At 42.4% G+C, this 22,366-nt stretch overlaps 2 protein-coding genes across 3 annotated transcripts in view; one reads left to right on the top strand and one right to left on the bottom strand.

Moving 5' to 3' along the window:
* The window catches only part of LOC308101066 (protein FAM13A-like), a 49,466-nt gene extending 48,793 nt beyond the window's left edge, over window positions 1-673 (top strand). For both annotated transcript variants that reach the window (XM_080450376.1, XM_080450374.1), the window contains exon 20: window positions 411-673. In XM_080450376.1, the coding sequence (XP_080306502.1) occupies window positions 411-537 (127 nt within the window). In that variant the 3' untranslated portion in view covers window positions 538-673. The remainder of the gene's footprint in view (window positions 1-410) is intronic.
* Window positions 670-20,507, bottom strand: LOC308101067 (phytanoyl-CoA hydroxylase-interacting protein-like). Its single transcript, XM_080450377.1, has 5 exons — window positions 20,248-20,507; window positions 9,315-9,502; window positions 7,507-7,681; window positions 5,263-5,380; window positions 670-2,956 (listed from the first exon to the last, which is right to left on the bottom strand). Exons 1-5 carry the CDS (start codon window positions 20,351-20,353, stop codon window positions 2,413-2,415), a joined length of 1,131 nt encoding a protein of 376 aa, XP_080306503.1. The 5' UTR covers window positions 20,354-20,507; the 3' UTR covers window positions 670-2,412.
* Window positions 20,508-22,366: the final 1,859 nt, after the last annotated feature.

The following is a 22,366-nucleotide window of genomic DNA, read 5'->3' as shown; positions in this document are numbered from 1 at the left end:
ATATTTCAACAATGCCTTTGTGTAAAATAAAGGAAAGAACATCCACGATAAAACAAAAAGTCCCATCGTAAATGGTACAACAGCGTGATGCACACTCACTTAACGAGAACACAACACAGAGAGAAGTACTCAGGAGAGAGAGACATGGAGATAACTGCTCTGAACTGTACACATCTTTTCATACTGTACACGTTAGCAGTTCTCCAAAGTAAAATACAATGTTTTTTATTTTTTATTTATTACAATACACACTGTACAAAGCTATCTGAGTAAGGCAACACAGGGGCTATTGACCAGTTATGGGATCTGCTGCAGTTTGTCTGGAAATTATATAAAAAAAAAGGTTTTATATTTTCATCTCTATCTTCTGGCCTCACTTTCTTATTTTTTTCTCCTTCTTCTTCTTCAAGGCCTTGTCAAAAGGAGGACCGTGGACCAATGGCAGAGGAGTACTGCCAGTACAAGAACCTCAAAGCAAAGCTCCGTCTACTGGACGCCCTGCTCAGTAAACAACAGGACTCAACCAAGACAGGTTGAGAGTCACTCACAGTGGGACTTTTATTTTGAAAACAGCTTTTACGTTTTCCAGAAACAAAAACTGTCAGGCCTGTCAGAAGCTGGTGTTTCATGCCATGCTTACGTTGATGCACTTTAAATGACATTTGACTCTGGTGTCTGGAGCGATGGCAACACAAGGACACGCCAGAAGAACTGCTGGTCGCAACAGCAGATTCTAGTCCCTAAAACACACCCCTTGTTGTACATGACATGTTTATAACATCCTATTATAAACTCCATGTAGCACTAGTCCATCTCATGACATGACAAAATATACCAATAACCAAGTTGTTGTTAGTTACATGTTAGCAATTTCTAAGCTCATGTATTTTATGGCACTTTGTTGCTTTCACATTTTTCCCGTGCCAAAATACTGCTTTTGTACAACATGGTACAGAGTTGATGTGGAAACACTGCATTTTTTTCTTGTAAAGTGCGATCTTGGCAAGAGCATCTTAAATGTTACACAATCAGTCAGACAATCTCATAGAATGGTTGTGCATGTCAATTAGCTTTTTAGTTATACATTGTGCTATGATATGCAATAGGAATTTCATAGTTGATATGAATTGTGACAGTTCAAGTTGCATGTTTTAACTGGGGGGGGTGGGCATTGTACTGTAAATGTTGGCATAGTAGTGCAAGTTTCTCCTGCAGTCCAATCCCTCACTCCTTCGTATTCTTTTGTGAGCACAGTTAATTTCCCCCCTAAATGCCATTCTTGACAATGTTCAGAGTGTTTGACATTGTGCACTTCTGGTTCATATATTTATATATATATATATTATATATCAATAAAAAATAAATATTTTTTTCACACTTACTCTGCTAAACACAGTTTATGGTTCTACTTTGTTTATCTTTCCATCAGCTAGAATAAGTAAAAAAAAAAAGATAATACAAAAAAGTGTTTAAGACAGGTAGCTATGGTGGAGGTACTGACAGTTTTCAAATTCATGCTGCACAGAACTGCATCATGCTTAAAAGGTTACTAATGGTTAGTGTATAGTTTCCACTATTGGTGAACACACTTTCAGAAGCTGTTGCATTAGTACTGTAGTTTTATGACTCTACGGTTTTGTGTGTGTGTTTTTTCTATACCTTTGGTGTAAAAGAAGACCGAAAGAACATCAATGCTGCAGCCCTAGGAAATTGTAGTACCAGTCCCTGCCACAAGTAGGAGATAAAAAAACCTATGTTGGTCTGCCCTGAAATTACAAACGGAACATTTTTCTAGAAAGGCAGACAAGCAAATAAAAAAGAACACAAGTGTCTGTCCACATGGACAGCGGTTGACCAATAGAATATCAGTCCAAACAGGTCAAGGTCGTTGAGACTGAGGGATGACAAATAAAAAATAGATACATAAGAAAACAGGGAATGAAATTAAAACAGCGAACACATGCAAGGAGGGAGAGAGCGGGCATTTATGTGGTTAGTATAGTTAAAGGGTTCAGTCAAATAGCCAGAGTTGGCTTGACTCGATGGACATACAGATTTGGAGGGAGGGATGGATTGACCAGTGTAATGTCTCTTGATGGATGGTGTGTGGTATTCTACTTTAATGCCTGTATGAGATTGTATTTTTTTACGTTAATCTTGCTAAATGGAAAGGAGAATTAAGTTTGTGTGTGTGTTTTGTGTCCACCTTCCTCTTGTTCTTTCTCCACAGTTTTCTTCCGGGGGTGATGGTCCAGATGTGTACTGCCATCTGCCAAATCTGATACTTTGTGTCGTTCTGCTCCGTCTGAGCATGTGAGTTTAACTATACTGTGTGTGTATCCAAGAGGTCCGACCCGCCCCCTTTACCCTCCGTCTTCCTCCTCCTGCCCTCCTCATCTTCCCAGACCTCCTTTAGCGTCCCACGCTGATGTTGCAGGTCTTGCAGCTAGGGTCCTTCTTGGCACTGGCCGTGGAGAGGCTCATCAGCTGGTGGCCGCTGATCTCGGCCACCTTGCCCAGTGCCAGGTCCACAGGCTCCGTGAAGATCACCTCCAGGTTCACGTCCGCCGCGTGGCGGAACACCAAGCCTCCCCCGCCCTCTTCGTCCCGCTCGCAGGTGAGGAAGCGGTTGTTGGCGATGTCGAGCAGTGGCAGCCGCTGCTTGCAGAAGTCGTCCCCGGGTGAGCCGCGCGGCGCCAGCACCAGGATGACATAGTGGTATGCTGTGTACATGCAGTAGAAGTCCCCGAAGTACAGGTTTGTGTCGGGGTTGAAGAGCACTTCGGCAAGCACCTCGAAGCGGTGGCGTCCATACGGTGAGTCCTGCGGCGTCTTGCCTGTGTTGAACTCTGTGTTGCAGCTGAAGAAGATGCCCTCTAGTTTTCCACTGATGGGAGAGCCATGGCTGCCGCTGTTGTCTTTCACCGATGGCATCATCTTATTTCCCTGCGCCTCCCTGGGGTGGGCGGACAGTCAGACAGACACATTAATTATTATGGGGCATTATCCTCCTGTAAACATTAATTACACCTAAGCTGCATCTACTTTTCTGCTTTGATTTCACTCTTTGTCTAGGCTGCCTCATCAAGGTAAACTAGCAGTAATTAAGTGTACCGCAACATTCCTTTGTTATTATAACAAACTCTCAGACAGACAAAACACAGCGTTCACAAAGCTCCCTGCTTCAAATTAGTAGATGCAAATGTGTGTGCGCTGGAGGCGGCTGCTTATCTTCCCCTACTACATCTGAGATCTGTAGCTCCAATTATGAATTGCTGCTGCCACTTTAAAGGCTGTCATTATAGTTCTAATTGTTCTGACTTATGGAATGAACTCTGCTAGGTAGGGGAGGCTACGTGAAATTCAGATAATGTAATGTCCACAAGGGGGTGCTGTTTGACATAGGCATTTTCTACTATAGTAGTACTTTATGCCCCAGCTGCAGTGAAAGTCGGAGAACTCACAGTGTGACTGACGTCATACACCTCTAACAAAAGAAAGCTCCATAGTGGAGTAAGCAGAGAGCATGACAGGATGATGGGAGAGAGGGGAATACCACCAGAGTAGTATAGCAGGGACCAAGAAAAGGAAATGCACTACCTAAATGCATGACTCAAGCAAACCACTAAAAATAAGCTACTCCTCCAGACATACCGTGTAGTTAGTATGTCATCCTCTCCAAATGTACTGTACAGTATGTCTCTCGCTGATACTTGGTTGTCTAACATCTGAACTGAAATCATCACAGACTTAAAAGAGTTTTTTTCTCCCACGAGCATACAGTATTTGTGTCATATTGTCTGGAGAAATTACACCAGGCTTTGGACCACTGCAAGAAAAGCCCCAGGGACCTTGTTTGCTACAGGAAGATTATGTGCCGACTGCAAAAAAAAAAGAAGGGAAGAAGGGGACAAAAGGAAGAGAAAAAAAAAGAAGTAGACTCCACAGACATGCATTTCAATTTTTAGCTGTTCTGACAGGAACTGCAATAATTAAAAGTTAACTGTGTCCAGGATACAGTACATCCTGTGAGTGGTGTAATTTATCGGTATAGTAATACATTGGGCCTGCTAGCAGATTACTGTTGGCAGCAGAACAGCAGGTGCAGTGTGTTTGGGATTTGGGATTTATGGAGCTAATCCTAAACTTGCAATGGACATGATTTTATGCATTGTTCTGTAGACTGTCCACATGACACAACACAGATATTCAAGCCGATAGGGCGCTACACGTTTGTAGTTTGTAAATCTGTTCTTTTCAGCGAGCGACACAATCGTACTACGGAGCATCAACAGCTTCAATCAACAGCATATCACTAGAGAGCACAGCTTGACTATGACAGCTGTCTCTGAATGAGATGCTATTCAACCATTAAACATGCATACGGACTGGAGTAATGGCAAGGACCTGCAGCACACCATGATCCCATGAAAAAGCCAACTGTGTTAAGTGGTGATTCATGCACATTTTGAACGGTGTAATTGTAGTTTCTCTGTGATATTTCCATTGAGATTCAGCATTGTAACTTTTCAGACTGGACATATTTAGACAATAAAAGTTTTGATAAATAATCATGAATAAATCATATATAATAACTAACTCTGGGTAAAGAAAAAAACGCTAAATCGGTCAGGTAAGTACAGAAGATTAGATTATTTTACTGTAATGCAGCCTTTAAAACCAGGAAATTACAACATTTATGTCATATCACAATATTATATATCTAGTCTCTTATCACAATATTTAGATAACATTCATTTACTGACTGTATTGCCCAGCCCTATAACCTTGCAGTATAATACTGTATAGTGTACCTAATACCTACCTAGCATACACGAATAGGCTACATCAACTTTTCAGTGTGAGAAATGGGCAACATAAAGGTGTAGAGATCCAATTAATGTGCTACATTGGAACTCATGTTTTACAGAGCTGAAGCATTAGTCATTGTTCTACCATATACAAAGGCAAAGTGGAAAGGCTTCAGGTTGAGCTAACCTTACAAAAAACGGAGGCAGATGGTGTAAACATAACAAAATATAACAAGTCGGCTATTCAATAAAAGTTGTAATCAAACAGATTAATTTAAAATAAATTACAGTAGTTCCCCTATTGATTGCTTTGATTGAGTGAGTGATTCATTAGTTGATAAACAATTCACTCTACTGGAAAACACATGAATTGTTTCAAACAAGGTTAAGGGTACAACAACTTGAGTCCTCTTTGGCTGTGGTTCTATAGATGTAAGTGTGGGCTGCCCACCTGGTATGGTCAAAGTACTCTTTGTTCTGGTTCCTGTAGAAGACGGAGAAACGCAGCAGCCGTCCGGAAATGACCTCTGCCTTCTCCAGTAGCTGTGTTAGATGCACTGAGGAGTAGTCTGGACAGACAGACAGACAGACAGACAGACAGACAGACAGACACACATTAGATATACAGTCATGATATTATCATATTGTTCCCTATAACAGTGGTTCTCTAAGTGGGGTCCAGGACCTCCAGGGCTCCTTGAGGGGGTTCCAGGGGCCCCCAGCAAAATGAGGAACAGTTTAAACACTTTTATAATTTTTTTGTCTATTTTAAAAAAATCTTGAAAAGCCCTCCCTTATGGGAGTTCCTGGCACAACATCTTTTCAAATGGGGGTCCACGTCCAAATACGTATGAATTTAGAGGTCCTTGACATGAAAATGTTTGAGCCCCACTGTCTTATAAGACATGATCCATTTTTGTTTAAGTCAATAACACCTCTAGCGGTCCAGGCGCATACGTACCACATCGAATCCCGATCCCGACGACCTTTGCTGTGTGTCATTCCCTATCTCTCTCTCCCTGTTTACTGTCTAGCTCCACTATACACTGCCAAAAAGCCCACAAAAATATCTTTAAAATAATAATACCTAGAAAGGTGTGCTCATAGTGCAAATCTCTGCTAGGAGGCATGCCCTCCCTCCATCTTTCTCTCTGTCTGGGGCATGTGATGACAACATTCTGGGTGTGAATAAACACAGGCCAATGGGAGGAAAAGATATACTGTGATAAAGGATGCTGATTGTTAAAGGGATATTTCACTTTCAAATAAAATAAACACAAACAAATATATAAAAAATAAATGAAAAGAATGTAGCCCACGCATTAGAATGTCCTTCTAATGCATAAGGGGGCCGTGATTTTTCCATTACTTAAAAAAAACTAAGTACAGTACAAAATAAATGATCAATATCTGTGCATATGTATGTATGGATATCTACGGTACAGTATGTCACTGTCTGCATATCTGCCCAACCAAGGGTGCTGAAAGCATCAAACTCCATCCTTGTTTATCTGCCTGCATGCTCTCTCAAACCTCTACAATTGATCCAGAATGCTGTGGCACGCATGTATGTTGAAGTCTTGCCACTTCTATAATCCCTTCAGTGTCTCCCAGGTGCTGCCAGCATCAAATTCAAAACACTAGTGATGCAAAGCAATCAAGAGCATGGCATCCCCCAACCTGCAGGATATCACCCAGCCCTACATCCTGGACACTTTAATCAACAAACACAGGACGTCTGTCTGACCCTTCCCTACGACAACCTGGCCAAGGCTCCCAATGACCTGGACTCGTCTCCCTCAGCTGTGGAATGATGATCTTGCAAGTGTCTTGGGGTAAGAGTATCTGGCACTGTAAGATCCTACTGGATTTCTTTTATGAGGTCTTTCTTAATGGGGAAGCATGAAAGTGCAGGCTTTGGTCACATAGTTGGATATAGAACATGGACATGTGTTTCTGCACCAATAGATCAATAAACCTGTTCTTGGAAATGCCTTTGCAACTCATGACTTCGCTCAAGCTCAAGCTTTTTATAGGTTGGAGTCTAGACTAGACATTTAAGTCTGTAATCTAATCAATCGTAACTAGCAGCTCAGTCAGGTAGGCGGCTGTTGATGTAAGCAGCTTTCTTGCTTATTGCTTTCCTCACAACAGTCCAGGATAAAAGGCATTTCATCAACATGCCTCCATCATCCACAATCTACCTTCTCTTTCTTTCACTCCCCACCCCCTCTACAGCTCATCGCTTCAACCACTCTAATCAATTCCTCCTCCACCCCGGCTGCGTGCCATTATCACAAGCCCCTTCCTCCTCTCTCACCCCCCCTGGCTGAGGCACCAGTAGTGCATCAATAACCTCAGCATCCTGACAGCATGCTCCCCCCCCCCCCTTCTAATCCTTTCTTTTTGCCCCATCAAGACATTCTCCCCCATCCTTCCATCCGTCTTTCCCCCCCATCTATCTGTGACACAGTCATCCCTCTCTTGGGCTCTCCCCATCATCTCCTCCCTCCTCTTCCTTGGACAGGCATGGACGACGAAGACCAAGGTCAGCGATTCACATTTGCAACGGGGGTCACATCCATTCCAAAAACTGCTCACTCTCGCGGTACCTTGAGGCAACTTTGGATAAAAAACCATCCATCACACGTTGTGTGTTTATAATTCAGTACACCCACATCCCCGGCACGCTCACCGGCAGTGCAGAACTCGATGATCTCGCTCCACTCTGACACGGCGTAGTCACCATCCGTCTGTTTGGACGCAGTCTGGACGGCCACTGTGTACTCGGTGCGGGGGCTCAGGAACCAGTGGCCCCGCACTGTCATAGGCAGGGGCACCGCCTTGGCCACCAGCTTGGTGGGCACATCCTGAAGGAAGGGGGGAGAAGAAGAGAATATAAATATAATCACACAACCAGTGTTGATTTTGACAGAAATGTTTTATTTAGTCATAGTCTTTTGAATAAAATTTGGTTTGGTTTTAGTCATATTTTAGTCACCTGAAATGTTTCAGTTTTAGTCTAATTTTAGTCGACTAAATATCATAAGATTTCAGTCGACTAAAAATCTACAGTTGATTTAGTCGACTAAAATGTATTTTTGATGGGCCGTGATGGCATCAAAATGATTTTCACTTAGCTGCATGCCAAAAATAGCCGATCTGCTATTTTCAGAGCGCAACACCCGAGCGCAACCAAACATAAAATTACTTGTCCTTTAGTTCTACTGGATCTCTTCTCCACCAGTCACACCCAAACATTTTAGTCTAGTTTTTATTTGTTGACGAAATTGTCAGTATATTTCATAATATTTCGTCATAGTTTTAGTCATCATAGCTTAGTTTTTATTTAGTTTGAAAAAAAAGTGGAAAAAGGTAGTTGAGAGACATTTTTCGTCATAGTTTTAGTCGACGAAATCAACACTGTACACAACCCATATACGTAATAATTAGAGTGTAGTCCAGTTCAATACAAAAAACGAATTTAACTCCCCGAGCAACGGCGGTACAGTCAGCTATGGAGCCTTGTCCCCACCTTAGTGGATCATTGATTGGACCAGAGAATTACAGGAGCCCCTGCCTAGCAACCGTGGCAGCCCGTTAATCCACCAACATCGTCCCTGTGTACCACCGTAACAACACTGGTATGGGGTCTACCTTCACACAGAGCAGAGACAGCAACACTTCCTATCAGGTTTGCTTTTAGCTGTGGGAAAGAAGGCAGGAGGCTGATGAAACTGGGCTGCAAGATTACCAAGCCAGTTCATTAGCCTAACTACTCAGAACTGCTGTCTCTGACCCGCCGCTGCTGCAATTATACTCTCTGGGAGAGTGTTGGCTTCTGCCATATTTGCCTGTCAATGCTCGGAGCTGGAGCTCATCGTCGAGCCTTTGAACACGGGCCTTGTTATGAAGAGTCTAACGAGAATATTACCTCCCTTGTGGAGTTCACTAAGAATCCGTCTTCACTCAGTTTACACCTGGTGTTGTTTAGTGTAAATAATGCAATGCTGTAGTGAAATGTCCTGACATTAACTTTTTGACCCCTGCATAGTATTTCAGTGAATAATTTCACTCTGTAATGTTTTCAATGCCAATATACTCTCCCTTTCAATCGATTTGTGCTTTCAATGTGTTTAGCCCCCTATGTGGCACTTCAATCATCAACTTGACACAGCAAGCAATGGAAAAAGGTAAATGACCTCTTGTTCTTAGAGGCAAGACTGATTCATCTCTCTCGTGTTGTGAGAATACTGAGAAGCAATTACTGACTTTAAAAGCTACTTGGGGAAGCCAAAGTCTGTCTCTATTCACTATGGATTCAATACTTTTTTCATGCCATATGCTTTCCTCTGAAAAAGTGTACTGTAGAATATATTCTGTTTCTTATACCATTATGTTTATCAACAATCTGGTATTTATGCAATATATGAACTTGGTGTTCAAAGAACACGAACAATGTAGCCACAATGTTTCGGCTTTCTGCATTGGCTCATTCATTACCTTATGTTTGAACTTGTTGGAGTTCTTGTTCTCCTTCTTGTTCAGGTCAATGAAGTAATGTGTGATGCGCTCCTTGGCGCGTGGCTCCATATCCCAGCAGATCTTGAACGAGTCACATGTGATGTTGCTTATCTTGATGCTCTGGGGAACGGGAAGCTCTTCCATCTCGCTATCCTGGGACTTATTTCCTGGCCACACAACACAAAACGAGAACACATCGATGAGAATAGAAAAAAAAACTGGTCAATACAAACAATCCCGGACAACATTTGTCCAATCCACAGCCTCAAAGAGGTATGCCGATATAATCTTGTGACCAAATGACTCCACTGCATCAACTCTGAGAAGCCTGTTAATAGATACATTATTCGCCGAAGGCTGCATGGAATAGGTACAGTAACTAACTTGTAATATTACCTAATTTATCTGGCTGTAGCCATCTTTCTTAATATAAGACTGGAAACGCACAATGCCTCTGTGGCTCAGTGGCTCAGTCATTATGCCTTTGTGCCATAGAGAGCACTCACAGTAGGCGACACATCTGCCTCGTTTTTTCATAGAGGACTTGGCGTCACACACACACACACACACACACACACACATACACACACACACACCCACACGTTGCCATAGAAACACATTAATCCCCTCCATACCTATCAGTGGAGCAGCACATGCTGGTATTAAATATTTCAAACACGACTGTACCTCCTCTTTCTACAACACAGAGATGGTATTGAAAAAGCCTCAGCCTTCGAAATGACAGGCAATAGTCTAGCAGCTTAGTCTACTACATGTGACAGCATCGGCACATTTGGAAATGTAGAATGTGAAAGGAAGACGTTTAGCTCTTTGGATCTGGGTAATTCTAGCTTCACTGATGTGTCATGCACCACCTCAGGTTTTTCAGCAATAGTGTTAGTGGGGTAGCCTTGGTGGAATTGGGCTTTTACACATATCAAATTGCCTGAGACAATACACTATAACCCGTGCACTGCTGTGAGATAAGTAGGTTTCATGCAGCCCAGACCTGCACCCTACAGTGCACACCACACACAGCATACGAAACACCAAAACAAGTGCCTGAATACAAGCTTTGTAGAATTGCGATGAATATAGACTTTGCTCCATGCTAATAAACACCCACTTGGCATGGCAACAATGTGTTTGCTGTGCTGAGCCTACATCTAAGAATGAATATGAAACAAGACCATGGAATTCCGGCGTAGTGCGCAATGCCATTAGATTCCAGAGAATAGACAATGGGGCGAGCAGTGGAGCATGGAACACCCATCTCCACTCATCAGCTTAGAGAAGAGCTGATAAATGAGTAACTCCACATAATTGGGTAGTATGGAGCATTCCCTCTTCATTCATTTTTTTAGGGAACAGTCAACCAGAAATGCCTACATTGCTTTTTGAAAGATGAAAACCGTTTTAAATAGCCCTGCCTAACTTTTTTATAGCTTGGGCTACATTCTATCGTTAAACCAGTGGGTCAAATGACCCAAAATGACCCAAGTGAAAAACAAGTCACTCACCTACTTTTATCCTCCTAATCACTGGTTAGCCAATTAGCAGGACGTAATCTAGAATAGTAATCTTTACCTAAAAGATAGGTGACAGGTCACACAGTCACTATGTTCCTCCAGTCCAAAGTCCAAAACAAAACAAAACAAAACAAAACAAAACAAAACACTTTATGATCTTCATAGTTAAGAATACAAAGTGATAAAATAACCTACTGTAACTAAACACACAGTGCTTGGATATTAACACACACAGTAGGATTTATTATCTGGAAATGTGAGGCATACAATGTTTTTTTGGTTGTTGGGGGTACGGAATTTGTGAGAGGAATGATAAAAAGCAAACCAGTAATTAGCCTAGACGCAGACATACAATACTGTACATCCTAATCCTGAATTATGGCTAGCTGTTACCGAGTTATGGGTCATGGTTCAGACTGAGAGCTCCAATACAGGACACAGTAGGGAAACCATTCTGTCTGGACAGCCAAGTCAGCATGACTTGTACTGTACAAGCCTGTGATGTCAACCTCACAGCACCCCAGCAGGTATCCAGTGTCACTGGAGAAGGAAAAGACTTGATGACAGTCTTCGACAATTGATTCAGGGTGGGGAGATTAAATTAGAATGTCACGAGGGGGGGAGGGGGGCTCCACTGCCTTGTCTAACAGCTCTACAACAATAAGTAATAATAATAATAACATATTGTAAAGCTTATACAATTATAATAATATCCTTGGTTTCTCCATCTGGCTGCAATACAAGCAGAATGATAAAGAACACAGAAATGCAGAGTAATATTGGTATTAAATCAATACCGCTGTCATTCACAAGCTCATTCTGTCTTTCACATCTTTGTGGGATTTAATATCTCTGACTGGTGTCCTGATTCACTCTGCAGGCAGCCATGACCTTTTCACGGTACCCATCTTGTGTGGACTGCAACTGAATACCAAAACACTCATATATCAAACAACCTTCATGTGTAATGTAACACAGCTTCAGAAACAACGTTAGCCTGTTGTGAGGTGCTGCAAGAAGGGTTATGGCTGAGGACTGGTTAGAAGTTGGAGAGACAAGGAATAGTATCCTTAACACAAGCAATAAGAACCTCAACAGATAACTAGCATACAGAAGAACCTGAGGACTGCTGTGAATGACGCTGATGCATTTGCCTTACATGAATTTGCACCCCCCAAATATTAATAACAATAACAATAATAAATAATAAATAAAATGTTGAATTAGTTATCTCTGCTATCCATTTTTGTGCAAATCCAAGTCTATTGAAGAGAGCCAGTCTACTCGCCAACTGGCACTTTCTTAGAGCCCAACAGCCAGAATGCTGACTCTTCATCATCTGTTTACAGTAAAGCTTGCCTACAGTAGTTAACCTGCAAAATGGAGGGGATTTACATGGACACTGCAAAGCCATGCCCAACAGTGATGTAATCAGTGGGAAAAATATTTGCTGTCAACACTCCAGGCGTGGCTACAGCTCGCTGCTGGGGAGAAATCAAAGGGAACCCTTGTGAGAGAAACCCAACTGTGTAAAATAACTCTCTCCATGCCCAGATATCCACATCAACAAACTGTCCTGTTGCATAGGAGCAACAAACCCAAGCCACACTTTATTCCAGGTATTAAGCTGAAATAAAATAAAATGTCTTTATTGAATAAATCAACCATTTCTTGGGGCCCTCATGTTTATCTTTAAACTGCAGTTAGTAGGCCTTTCAACATTGTGCCTTTCAATTCTCTGTGATTATGTGTAACAGGGTAGTTCTGCCTTAACCCATTCAAACCAGGAAAAGCAAGCATCTATCTCATTCTCTCATATTCTGCGATGGCTATTCAAAAATAGCAGATATACAAGCTCACAGCGCGTCACTTCATGCCGCGCTGCGAGCTTGTACATCTGCTATTTTTGAAAAATCTTGAAAGAACTACTGGTTTAGAAGGCATTTGTAGAATAGTAGGGGTGTGTGTGTGTGTGTGTGTGTGTGTGTGTGTGTGTGTGTGTGTGTGTGTGTGTGTGTGTGTGTGTGTGTGTGTGTGTGTGTGTGTGTGTGTGTGTGTGTGTGTGTGTGTGTGTGTGTGTGTGTGTGTGTGTGTGTTCCCCTTTGCATGAGCGGTAGATATTTTCCCATGCAGGAGACCTTGGTTCAAATCCGGGTGCTTACCGTGGTGCTTACACATACCCACCACCAGGCAGGTAGCATGTTGGTCAGAAAATGCTGACTAGAAATTAAGCTTGTATAGAGCTGCTCTTTACCCCTGGGACCATGAGTGAAGTTATGGAATGAGGATGGAATTATGGATCCACGTAGGATCAAGGTCAAGTGGCGAGGGAGAAAGTAAAAGCCTCCCGTTCCTCATAATCAGACACAGAGGAGGCATAATCACTCGGTTTGACTTATGTGCTCATTCAGTCTGCTCTCCTCCTGCAGCTAAATGCAGTGGCTTATTAACAATTCACCACTCTGCAACCAAACTACAACACTGCCACACATTTTCCACTAGTTAAGTTGGCAAGTTGAAGAAGTTTACTAAGAAAGACTGTTGTAGACTAGATAAGATAGATAAGACCTTATCCCGCGGGAGAACTTCAGTCACAAGAGGCAGCACAGAACAGTTACAGATACAGAGTAAGAACAAGTACTGTAAGATACAGCAAGAGTACGTGGTCATGGGAAGAACAACATCACAAAAAGCACCATCAATAATAAACAACAGTATATAGCCTGCACTATGCAGAGCACTACAGTAGAAAATATATTTTACAGTATATCTCATACAGTACATCTTAAATACATTTCTCACTAGAGTCGCTGTACCCCAGTACCCACCTTTTTAAGCCGACTTATTTTAACAAATAATATCACTCATCCTTGTATAAAAACATTATGTAGGCATGTGTCGTGTTAATTAGAAAAGTGACGCATTGTAAGCTTGTAGATCAGCCATTTCTGCTTACAACGCGATCAGCTATTTCTGCTATTGATTTTGTATACTTTGTATACTGCTATTGTATACAATTATTAAATATGTCAGTCATTTCTTTGTATACCTATTTAAGTGTTTATGTTATTTGTCATATGAGTTTTGATTACAAAGCCTAAAAGGCAAACAGAAATTTCATTTTGATTCATATGTTCCAATGATCAATGACAAAAACACAATTAAATCATTAATCGCAATTATTTGTCAGACAATTAATCGTCAACTTAAAATGTTGGAATCGTGACAGCCCTAACAAGTATGCTTATCATGTCTATCTCGCAGCAGGGCCGGGGTGAATTCGGGTCCACATTACGCTGGGTTGGCAGAGAACCAACGTGCAGAGTGCAGCTAATAGTTGGACATGCAGTGGCAACAGCATCATAAAAGTGAATCACAGCCTGCTGCATTGTATGCCGGATAGACCTCATCAAATGGACCTCATTGGGAACTGACCCTTAGTCTGTGCAAGATCAATGCTACTGTGAGCAAAAGCAGTAGCAGCAGAGGGATCAATAGAAACCTTGTTTACATGCACACAAGAGATCATCCTAATAATCGCCCTCTGCAAAAGGATTTGTTGCGGTCACACCTGGTTTGATATTGTGGAATATCTGTTTCTGCCTGAATGAGTCCAGGGATATTGGTTTGATTCACTACACCAGCAAAATGAGGACCAGTTTAACCTGACTTTAACCCTATTTTATACTTTGGCTAACAGCCGATCTACAAGCATGTCATGACGCGTCGTGTCGTAAGCTTGTATCATCTTCTGTTTTCAAAACATTTGGAAAAATCCTGGAAAATGGTGGAAAAACTTTAATATTTTCAGAAGGGTTTTCCGTGGCCTAATACATATCAATACGGGGGTCTTGACATGAAAATGTTTGAGAAACACTTATCTAGACCAGTTGTTCTCAAAGTGGGGTCCAGCCCGGGGAACCCCAGGGGTCCTTGAGGGGGTTCCAGGGGATCCCCAGCAAAATGTGTTAAAAATCTGTTTAACTAATATTCATTGGCTATTTGAAAATAGCCGATCACTTTTCAGATTGGAGTCTGCGGCCAAATGCATATCTATTTATATACAAGTTGGAGAACCACTGGTCTAGACTAGACAACAAAAGCACTCATGGTACTGCAGTAGGCAGCAGAGAGACAGACTAGCAGTCTGTGTCTGTCTTGAGTGAGAGTGCTGGTACATACTTGAAGGCCCAAGCTTCTTACTTTAAAGATTACTTATTGATGCGGGCTGCTAGTATTTCAAGGGAGACAGCAGCACTGATACCGCTGTGTACAACTATATATAATAAGGCACTTACTTTCAAAATCCATTCTTTCGTCTAAAATTGAACCGAGCATTATGTGCAGTGTAGCAGACAACTGATAGGCATCGAGGCAAGTCAGCCTTTGAAAAATCTCATTTTTGTTCCTACCCCTGTTCATGCAAGTCTAAAGACCGAGACCATACAGAGAGTGGAAAGTGATGCCAAGAGTAGAAAGCATCTTTCTCTGGCTCCGAAAAAATCTCTGTCATCTTGGCTATGTAGTCTAGAGTTCAGCCCCTCTCCTGTCTCTTGAACAAAAAGACATGAAACTCAAGAAAGACATGCTGCAAAAAGGGCTGGTTTGAAAGAAACACATTACTGTAGAGGAGTTCTGAATGTAATCACACCTTTCCTCGCAAATGAATTGAACACCTTTTGGAGAGACAGTATAAGGAAGTTCTCATTTCTTAACTTGGGATGAGTCATTTTCTATCTTTAGCATAAAAATTTGCCTTCCCTGATAAGGGCATGTGAAAGCCCTCAATGGCCCTCTCTGGCAGAAAGTCTCTCCTGTGGCACTGGATGATAGAACACTGGCACATTGGAGCTCCACCAAGTTTTTGAATTTAATTACACAGTAGGCCTATCTTCGACATACGTTTAAAAGGGTTAAGTAAATCCATACTTGGCCGGATCAAGCATACGAGAGAAAGGGGCTGGGAGACCTTTCATTTTCAAAGACTTGCACAGCAATAAACCACAAAGGCGTACATTATATTCCACTATGCTCTGCATAACTCCATTAACTTACTTGATATGCATTTTAGACAGCAGGTTTATGGAAGACATGATTAAACCTGTGAGGTCTGGCAGTGAGGTGACAGCAGTATTTACTGTGTCTCTCACTAGCATTGTCATGAAGCAATTGCCAAACATAAAATATAGGAACGCTACCATGCCCGCTTACTCAGGAATGATACTAATGTGGCCTGCCACTGTACTATGTGGGTTAATTTGTAGCCAGGTCACCTGACTGATTTGGTATGACAACAATTATTAAGGACTTACATTCTGAAAGGCTGTGGCATTTACGCTCCTATAGAGTGCAACAGCTCTCTGACCCATAACCTGCTTCTCATCAGATATTTCCGGAGAACTTTGCAATGGATTTACATTAGGATAAATTAATAAAATAAGCTCTGGAGCAAACAAAGGCCACAAATCAACAATTTTTATGTTTTTGAACCACACAACAAATATAAAGTAAAAGAAAGGCAGCTTAAACATTTACAGTTGAGATATTAATAGGTATAACTTATATTGTAGAAGAAAATATTATGCTTTTGTTATCCACAGACCTTATTTTCTGCATAAATCAAAAACCCAATGCTAAAAATAATTTGAAATCTGTCAAGCTCATTGCAAGCTCACTTTCGTTTTTAGACAAAAGACTAACATTGGGAGCTATGCCTTTTGCTTTAAAGTTGTGATATACTGTATATTACAACAGTACATGCCATCATCTAGCAATTGGTAGGCTCAAGACAGGGATCAACTTGAGACTTGAGAGAACTAGTTGGTGATGTATAAACCCCTATGGACCTATTTCATTCTTTGTGTAGCACTGTAATCTAAATAACAGATCTATAGGCTCATAAAATTGTGACGCCTTGTGAGCTTGTAGCTAATCTAGCTATATCTGCTTTGTGTGCCGAAAATAGGGGGACGGCAGGCTGAACGTGCCGTCCTTCTGTGTATCTCTGTGTCACATACACAAAAGCCAAAAAGAAGGTACCCCAGCTGGAGCATAGAGGTCTCAGAGCGCACGCGCTCACACACACACACACACACACACACACACACACACACACACACACACACACACACACACACACACACACACACACACACACACACACACACACACACACACACACACACACACACACACACACACACACACACACACACACACACACACGTTACAGTAACGACAGCCATCCGTCATGGCAACTTAATAATGTCGGTGGCAATGGCACGAATGACTTGAGAGATGTGCACTGTGTATTCAATTATCCCACGTTGATACAAAAACAAAATGGTGGCCTCAGTTGGCCCTGTGAGGGGCAATGAAAAAGAAGATATCTCATACTACTGTATGACAGCCATTTCATTACCATGTTCTCTGAGCTTTACCCCACCAGTGACAGAACAGTTTAGTCACATTAGCAGATTCAGTAACACCCTGATATTCACCATTTGGGGTACAGCACTAACCAACCAGGAAACAACACTTTCAAACCAGAGTACAATACCAGGTACACTAGGATACAACCAGGATACAACACTACCCAACCAGGGTACAACACTAAACAGGATATACTGTAACACTATGCAACTAGGCCAGGGTACAATACTCTTTCTGCCTTGTTCTACCCTGGTTCCTCCTTATGGTTGTTTATGTGGAATTTTCTAAAACATTAAAAAAAAAACATAATTTATGCCCAGTCACTACTGGACCTGAGATGTTCCTTTTTACTGAGACCAAGTTTAAAATAAGAATTGAATACACTGAATATCAACACGAAGCAACTGAAAAACCTGTTATTTCAATGGTAGTGGATGGAGAGAAAGGATTTTGTCCAACCAAGAAACAGTAACCAATGGGTGCGAAGAGGGGCACAACCACGGACGGGACTTTACAAAGGGTCAATTCAGAATGTACCGTAAGCCTACCGGACGTAGGCTACTTGAGTTTAATCAGGGTCAGCAAAGCAACAGAAGCCTTCTCATGTGAAGACTGAAATATTTATGATTTGGAGGATATATTTAGAAAGCTCAGTAGAATAGTTGAATAGTATAGTGGGAAAATGTGTCCTTATAACCCAACTGGCTAAAGGGTTATAAGAAAGTAATTGCTTCTCATGTCCAAGGAACCTTGAGTAGCCATGCATTTTAACACTTTGGGCTATGGCACGGAGGCAACCTCATGTGACATGAGTTATCTCTGGAGAACATTTAAACTGACAGACTGATATGCATCAAAGCAAGTGGTTGGCAGCTTCAGGGTATCGATCCCAGACTACATCGCCCACATAGACAGATCTCTACGGTAGTATGAATTGGTCTAGACTACAAAATCCAGTTAGGGCTAGGTTTAATGTTGACAGCAAGCCACAAATCAACACTGTCAGTGTACATATCTATAGGGAAATCAGACGATAATGGAACAATGCTTCAACTGTACTGGCTGGAAACGTAGTATCCTGCCCTCAAACCACATTGCATTCAGAAAGACCTACGTCCTTTTCTGTTCTTCGCCTGAAGCTGTACAGAAATGGTGGTTTGTGTTGCTCTAACAAACAAAAGGGTATGTGGGTGTCTCAAGTACACTATTTACACAAAAATCTTGACTGATAAATACGCTGTATTGTTGTGCTTCACAGAACAGTCCAACCAGAAAGCCCTCTAGGCTACTGAACCTGCAGTGGTACAAAGCACAGTGCTGGCAGCCTGGCACTGACAACTAGTGTCCATTAGCTGGGGCCAACGCAAGCCTATTACTCAATTACTTAAATAACAGCTTTAAAATCAAGCCAGCGAAGCACTAAAGGGTTATAAACAGCATCTCACTGCATTGCATTATAAGGTGCAGCTCCGGTAGAAGAGAAGATGAGCCGGTGTAGTAGGCTACAATGGCTGCACTGTGATGTGGGGCTGGCCGGGGCTCCTTTTGTGGCTTAATGAAGACAACCATTGAGGGAGGATGGGTTTTGCAGACAAGTCAACTCTATGTGTTAACCCAGAGAAACAAGCAGCCCTGGTCCACTTTTTAAATAGTTCCAGATTTAGTTCAACCATCCATGCATTTTTTTTTTGTTGAAAAGCCAATGCTGTCATCTTAATTTAAAAAGGGGATCAGCATGCTCTCCCTGCTATTTCACACTCTGAAGTGGAATCAGTGCTGTGTAATTACTGTGATGGGTGTGGATGGGTGCTCCGACTGCGTGTGAGTGTGAGAGAGAGAGAGAGAGAGTGTGAGTGAGTGAGTGAGTGAGTGAGTGAGTGAGTGAGTGAGTGAGTGAGTGAGTGAGTGAGTGAGTGTGTGTGTGTGTGTGTGTGTGTGTGTGTGTGTGTGTTTCTGATTCGGAGATTACACAAGTTTCTATGGGTGCAGCCATATTTGAGTCTCTCATCATTTTGTCCTGATGATGACTTGCTATTTTTCCACAATCACTTGAGGGCCAGATCTGTACACTGAAAACACAATCCGATTTAGAGACAGACAGTCCTTAATCTATTCATTTATTAAACGTCAATCAAATCTTAGGTGGAGCCTCAACCTATAGTATTTAAGAGTATATCCCAACACTTTTGGATTTTTTTTTGATTAATGTGCTGGGAGTGCCTTTTAGCTTAGCCTGTTCAATTAACATCCAGAGCCAAGAGCCCTGAGTTTTTTTTTTCATGGACTTTAAAGAGACGGTCAATAACCTTTTTTGTATTTATAAATATAAACCAAGCACGTGAAACCTAAAAGGAGAGGGGGAGCAGCGCCCACAGGTACAGATACTGATGGCCTCTGTCCAGGCTCCATGGTGCTGAATTAGTGAAACCTCATTGAGGAACAGTAGCCATAGTTTATTATCCCTTCCCTTTTCTTCATTTGTATTATTTGTGGACATGGGCCTATCAACAATTTTCGTGGCAAGTGTGGTCATTAGGCCAGAGATACTCAAACTGTTTCATTTCAAGGACCCCCAGTTTACTATGCATTAGGGCCATGGGTGTGAGTGTGTACAAATGGAACCAAATGGACCCGTTAGGGTCATTTGGTTCCATTTGTACACTCTCAGAGTTACCAGTATTTTAGCTGGGGACCCCCTGGCTGGAACCCCCTCGAGGACCCCTGGGGGTCCCCAAACCCCACATTGAGAACCACTGCATTAGGCTACTCAAAAACATCTAAAGACCCTCTCTGCTATTCTACACACGCGCCAGCGCACCATCCATCTGGACAACCGGCCCATATCATCCCCTTCCAACACACAATAATACCTGCAGCGCCTCTGTATGTGATTGATAGCAGGTTAAATAAAAAACAATATGCATAGAATACAATGATGCTCTGATCCTTACCATCTCGTTCACATAGCTGTATGGCGTCCAAGCTCAGGTTCTTGATCATGCCCTCGCACGGACTCAGAGGACTGGTGATATTGTGCGCAAAGCCCGGTACCTCCATCTCTCCGCAGATCAGATGAGCCTGGATAGATGGATGGGATGGGATGCTGATAGTCAGAATCTCTCTTTGTTTTCAACCGCAGGATCTGCTACTATGGGCTGTGGCTCCGTTCACATTCAACTAAAGAAAAGCGTCTCTCCAGTCCGTTCCCTTGTCTTCGTTCCCTCGCCTCTCTGTTGGGTGGTGGTGGTGGTGGTGCGGTGGAAGGCGCGTCAGCAGCGCGTCGTCACAGCAGCACTTACACACACACACACACACTGTGCCAATTTGAGGCTGCAACGTGAGGACTTGGCCGTTTACATCGACACGGACCGGTCGAATGCAAAGCGAAACTAATTGTGTGTTTTTTTCCTGCATGGGCTGCTTCTCGGTATGCGATGCAGAGCTCTCGGAGCTACAAGTGTGTGTGTGTGTGTGTTGTGATCCAGATCCCCCCGCAGGACAGTTGTACTGGATTAGTGATGAAAGGGCTCCACAAATTCTGTGTCATTTTATGTAACCGGATTAGTCCGGTGGCGGTGATTCCCCCTCGGGTTTGTTGTCTACAGTCTAACCAAAACAAACACCCGTCCTTTCTTTATTTGACGTTAAACATGATCCCACACATCACGGCCATGCTGAATGAAGACAGACAGGGACGCAGGTGCAAGTGGACCTCACGTAATTAGGTGGGAATGAAAGATCCTCTCAATTGCCTGACAAAGAATAATGTGTTTAAAATGATCTTTTGTCTAGGCTACATCAATCATTTTGTATGCACTTTGATGTATAATGAAATGGCAATGGGCTGTAGGACTAACACGTGAAGTGCTAATCTCACGTTTTTCACCGAATTTCGCTCGCGTTTCTCTGGGGCTGCATAGGCGTGTGTCTCTGAGAGAGTGCGTGTTATTATCTCTCTCCAAAACACAACGCCCAGTCTATCAGCTGTCCACAGCATAGAGGTCCACAGGGACCACTGGACCAGGTCTGCCACAGAACGTCACAAGTACACGTGCAAACATCACACCCTTGAGGTTTGCATAGCATAATATAACACTGTTTGCCTGGCAATCATGATTTGTGTACATGGGGTTCTCATCTTAAACAAGCTTAGTGCTTAATGAGAGTTCCAGTTTAGTAGACCTTGTATTGTGAATTTGTACATGTACTGTTATGTACTGTCATGTACTATTCTCATGTCTTACTAAATAAACTACATCAATCAATCAATCAATCAATCAATGCAGAAATCAATTGTTCAATATATGTAGCATTTTATAGCAAACCAACTATTGGGTTGTTAAATAGTACACCGGCCTCTATCTCTTCTCTATCCCTATCTGTTACTGATTCATTTAGCCGAGGAGAGAGAGAGAGAGAGAGAGAGAGAGAGAGAGAGAGAGAGAGAGAGAGAGAGAGAGAGAGAGAGAGAGAGAGAGACCACAGAACACTCGGCCAGTCGGTTTGTGCGGCTGCGCCGATGGCAGACCTCACCTCAGCCCTGAGTCATTCTGTTCAATAGGCAGCCAGGGGTTTATTATAATAAATGCTTAGAAGTCATTTATATGGGCGTGCGCCTCAAAATAGGAGGAACCCGCACGCCCTCATGCAGGCAGTGGCACAGGCACGCACACGCACACACTCACGCACACGCATGCACACACAATGGAGAACTAGACTGTGTGTGCGCATGTGTGCATAAGTCTGCCTGTAGGCCTGCAGTTGCATAGTATCTCCCTGTAGGTTTGTACAAAACATAGGCCAATATGCGTGCTGCTTGAAATGTCATTACATTTTCTACATTAAAGGGATAGTTCACCCAAATAATTACTTATTTTCTATATCAATTCCACACCCCATAAAGCCTTGAATTCATGGAGATTTTTTTGTTTTTGTCACATTCCTAAACCAATGATTTGATGACCAGCGGACTCTCCGGTAGGAGACTCAATGGAGACTCTTTGAGTCTCCTAGACTCTGCTGGTCATCAAATTATTGGCTTAGGAATGCGACAAAAACTAAAAAATCTCC

The sequence above is a fragment of the Gymnoscopelus braueri genome, assembly GCF_963280865.1.
Source record: "Gymnoscopelus braueri genome assembly, chromosome: 14".
Taxonomy (NCBI): Eukaryota; Metazoa; Chordata; class Actinopteri; order Myctophiformes; family Myctophidae; genus Gymnoscopelus; species Gymnoscopelus braueri.
Note: the sequence above shows the minus strand (reverse complement) of the source record. Positions and strands in the feature narration are given on the sequence as shown.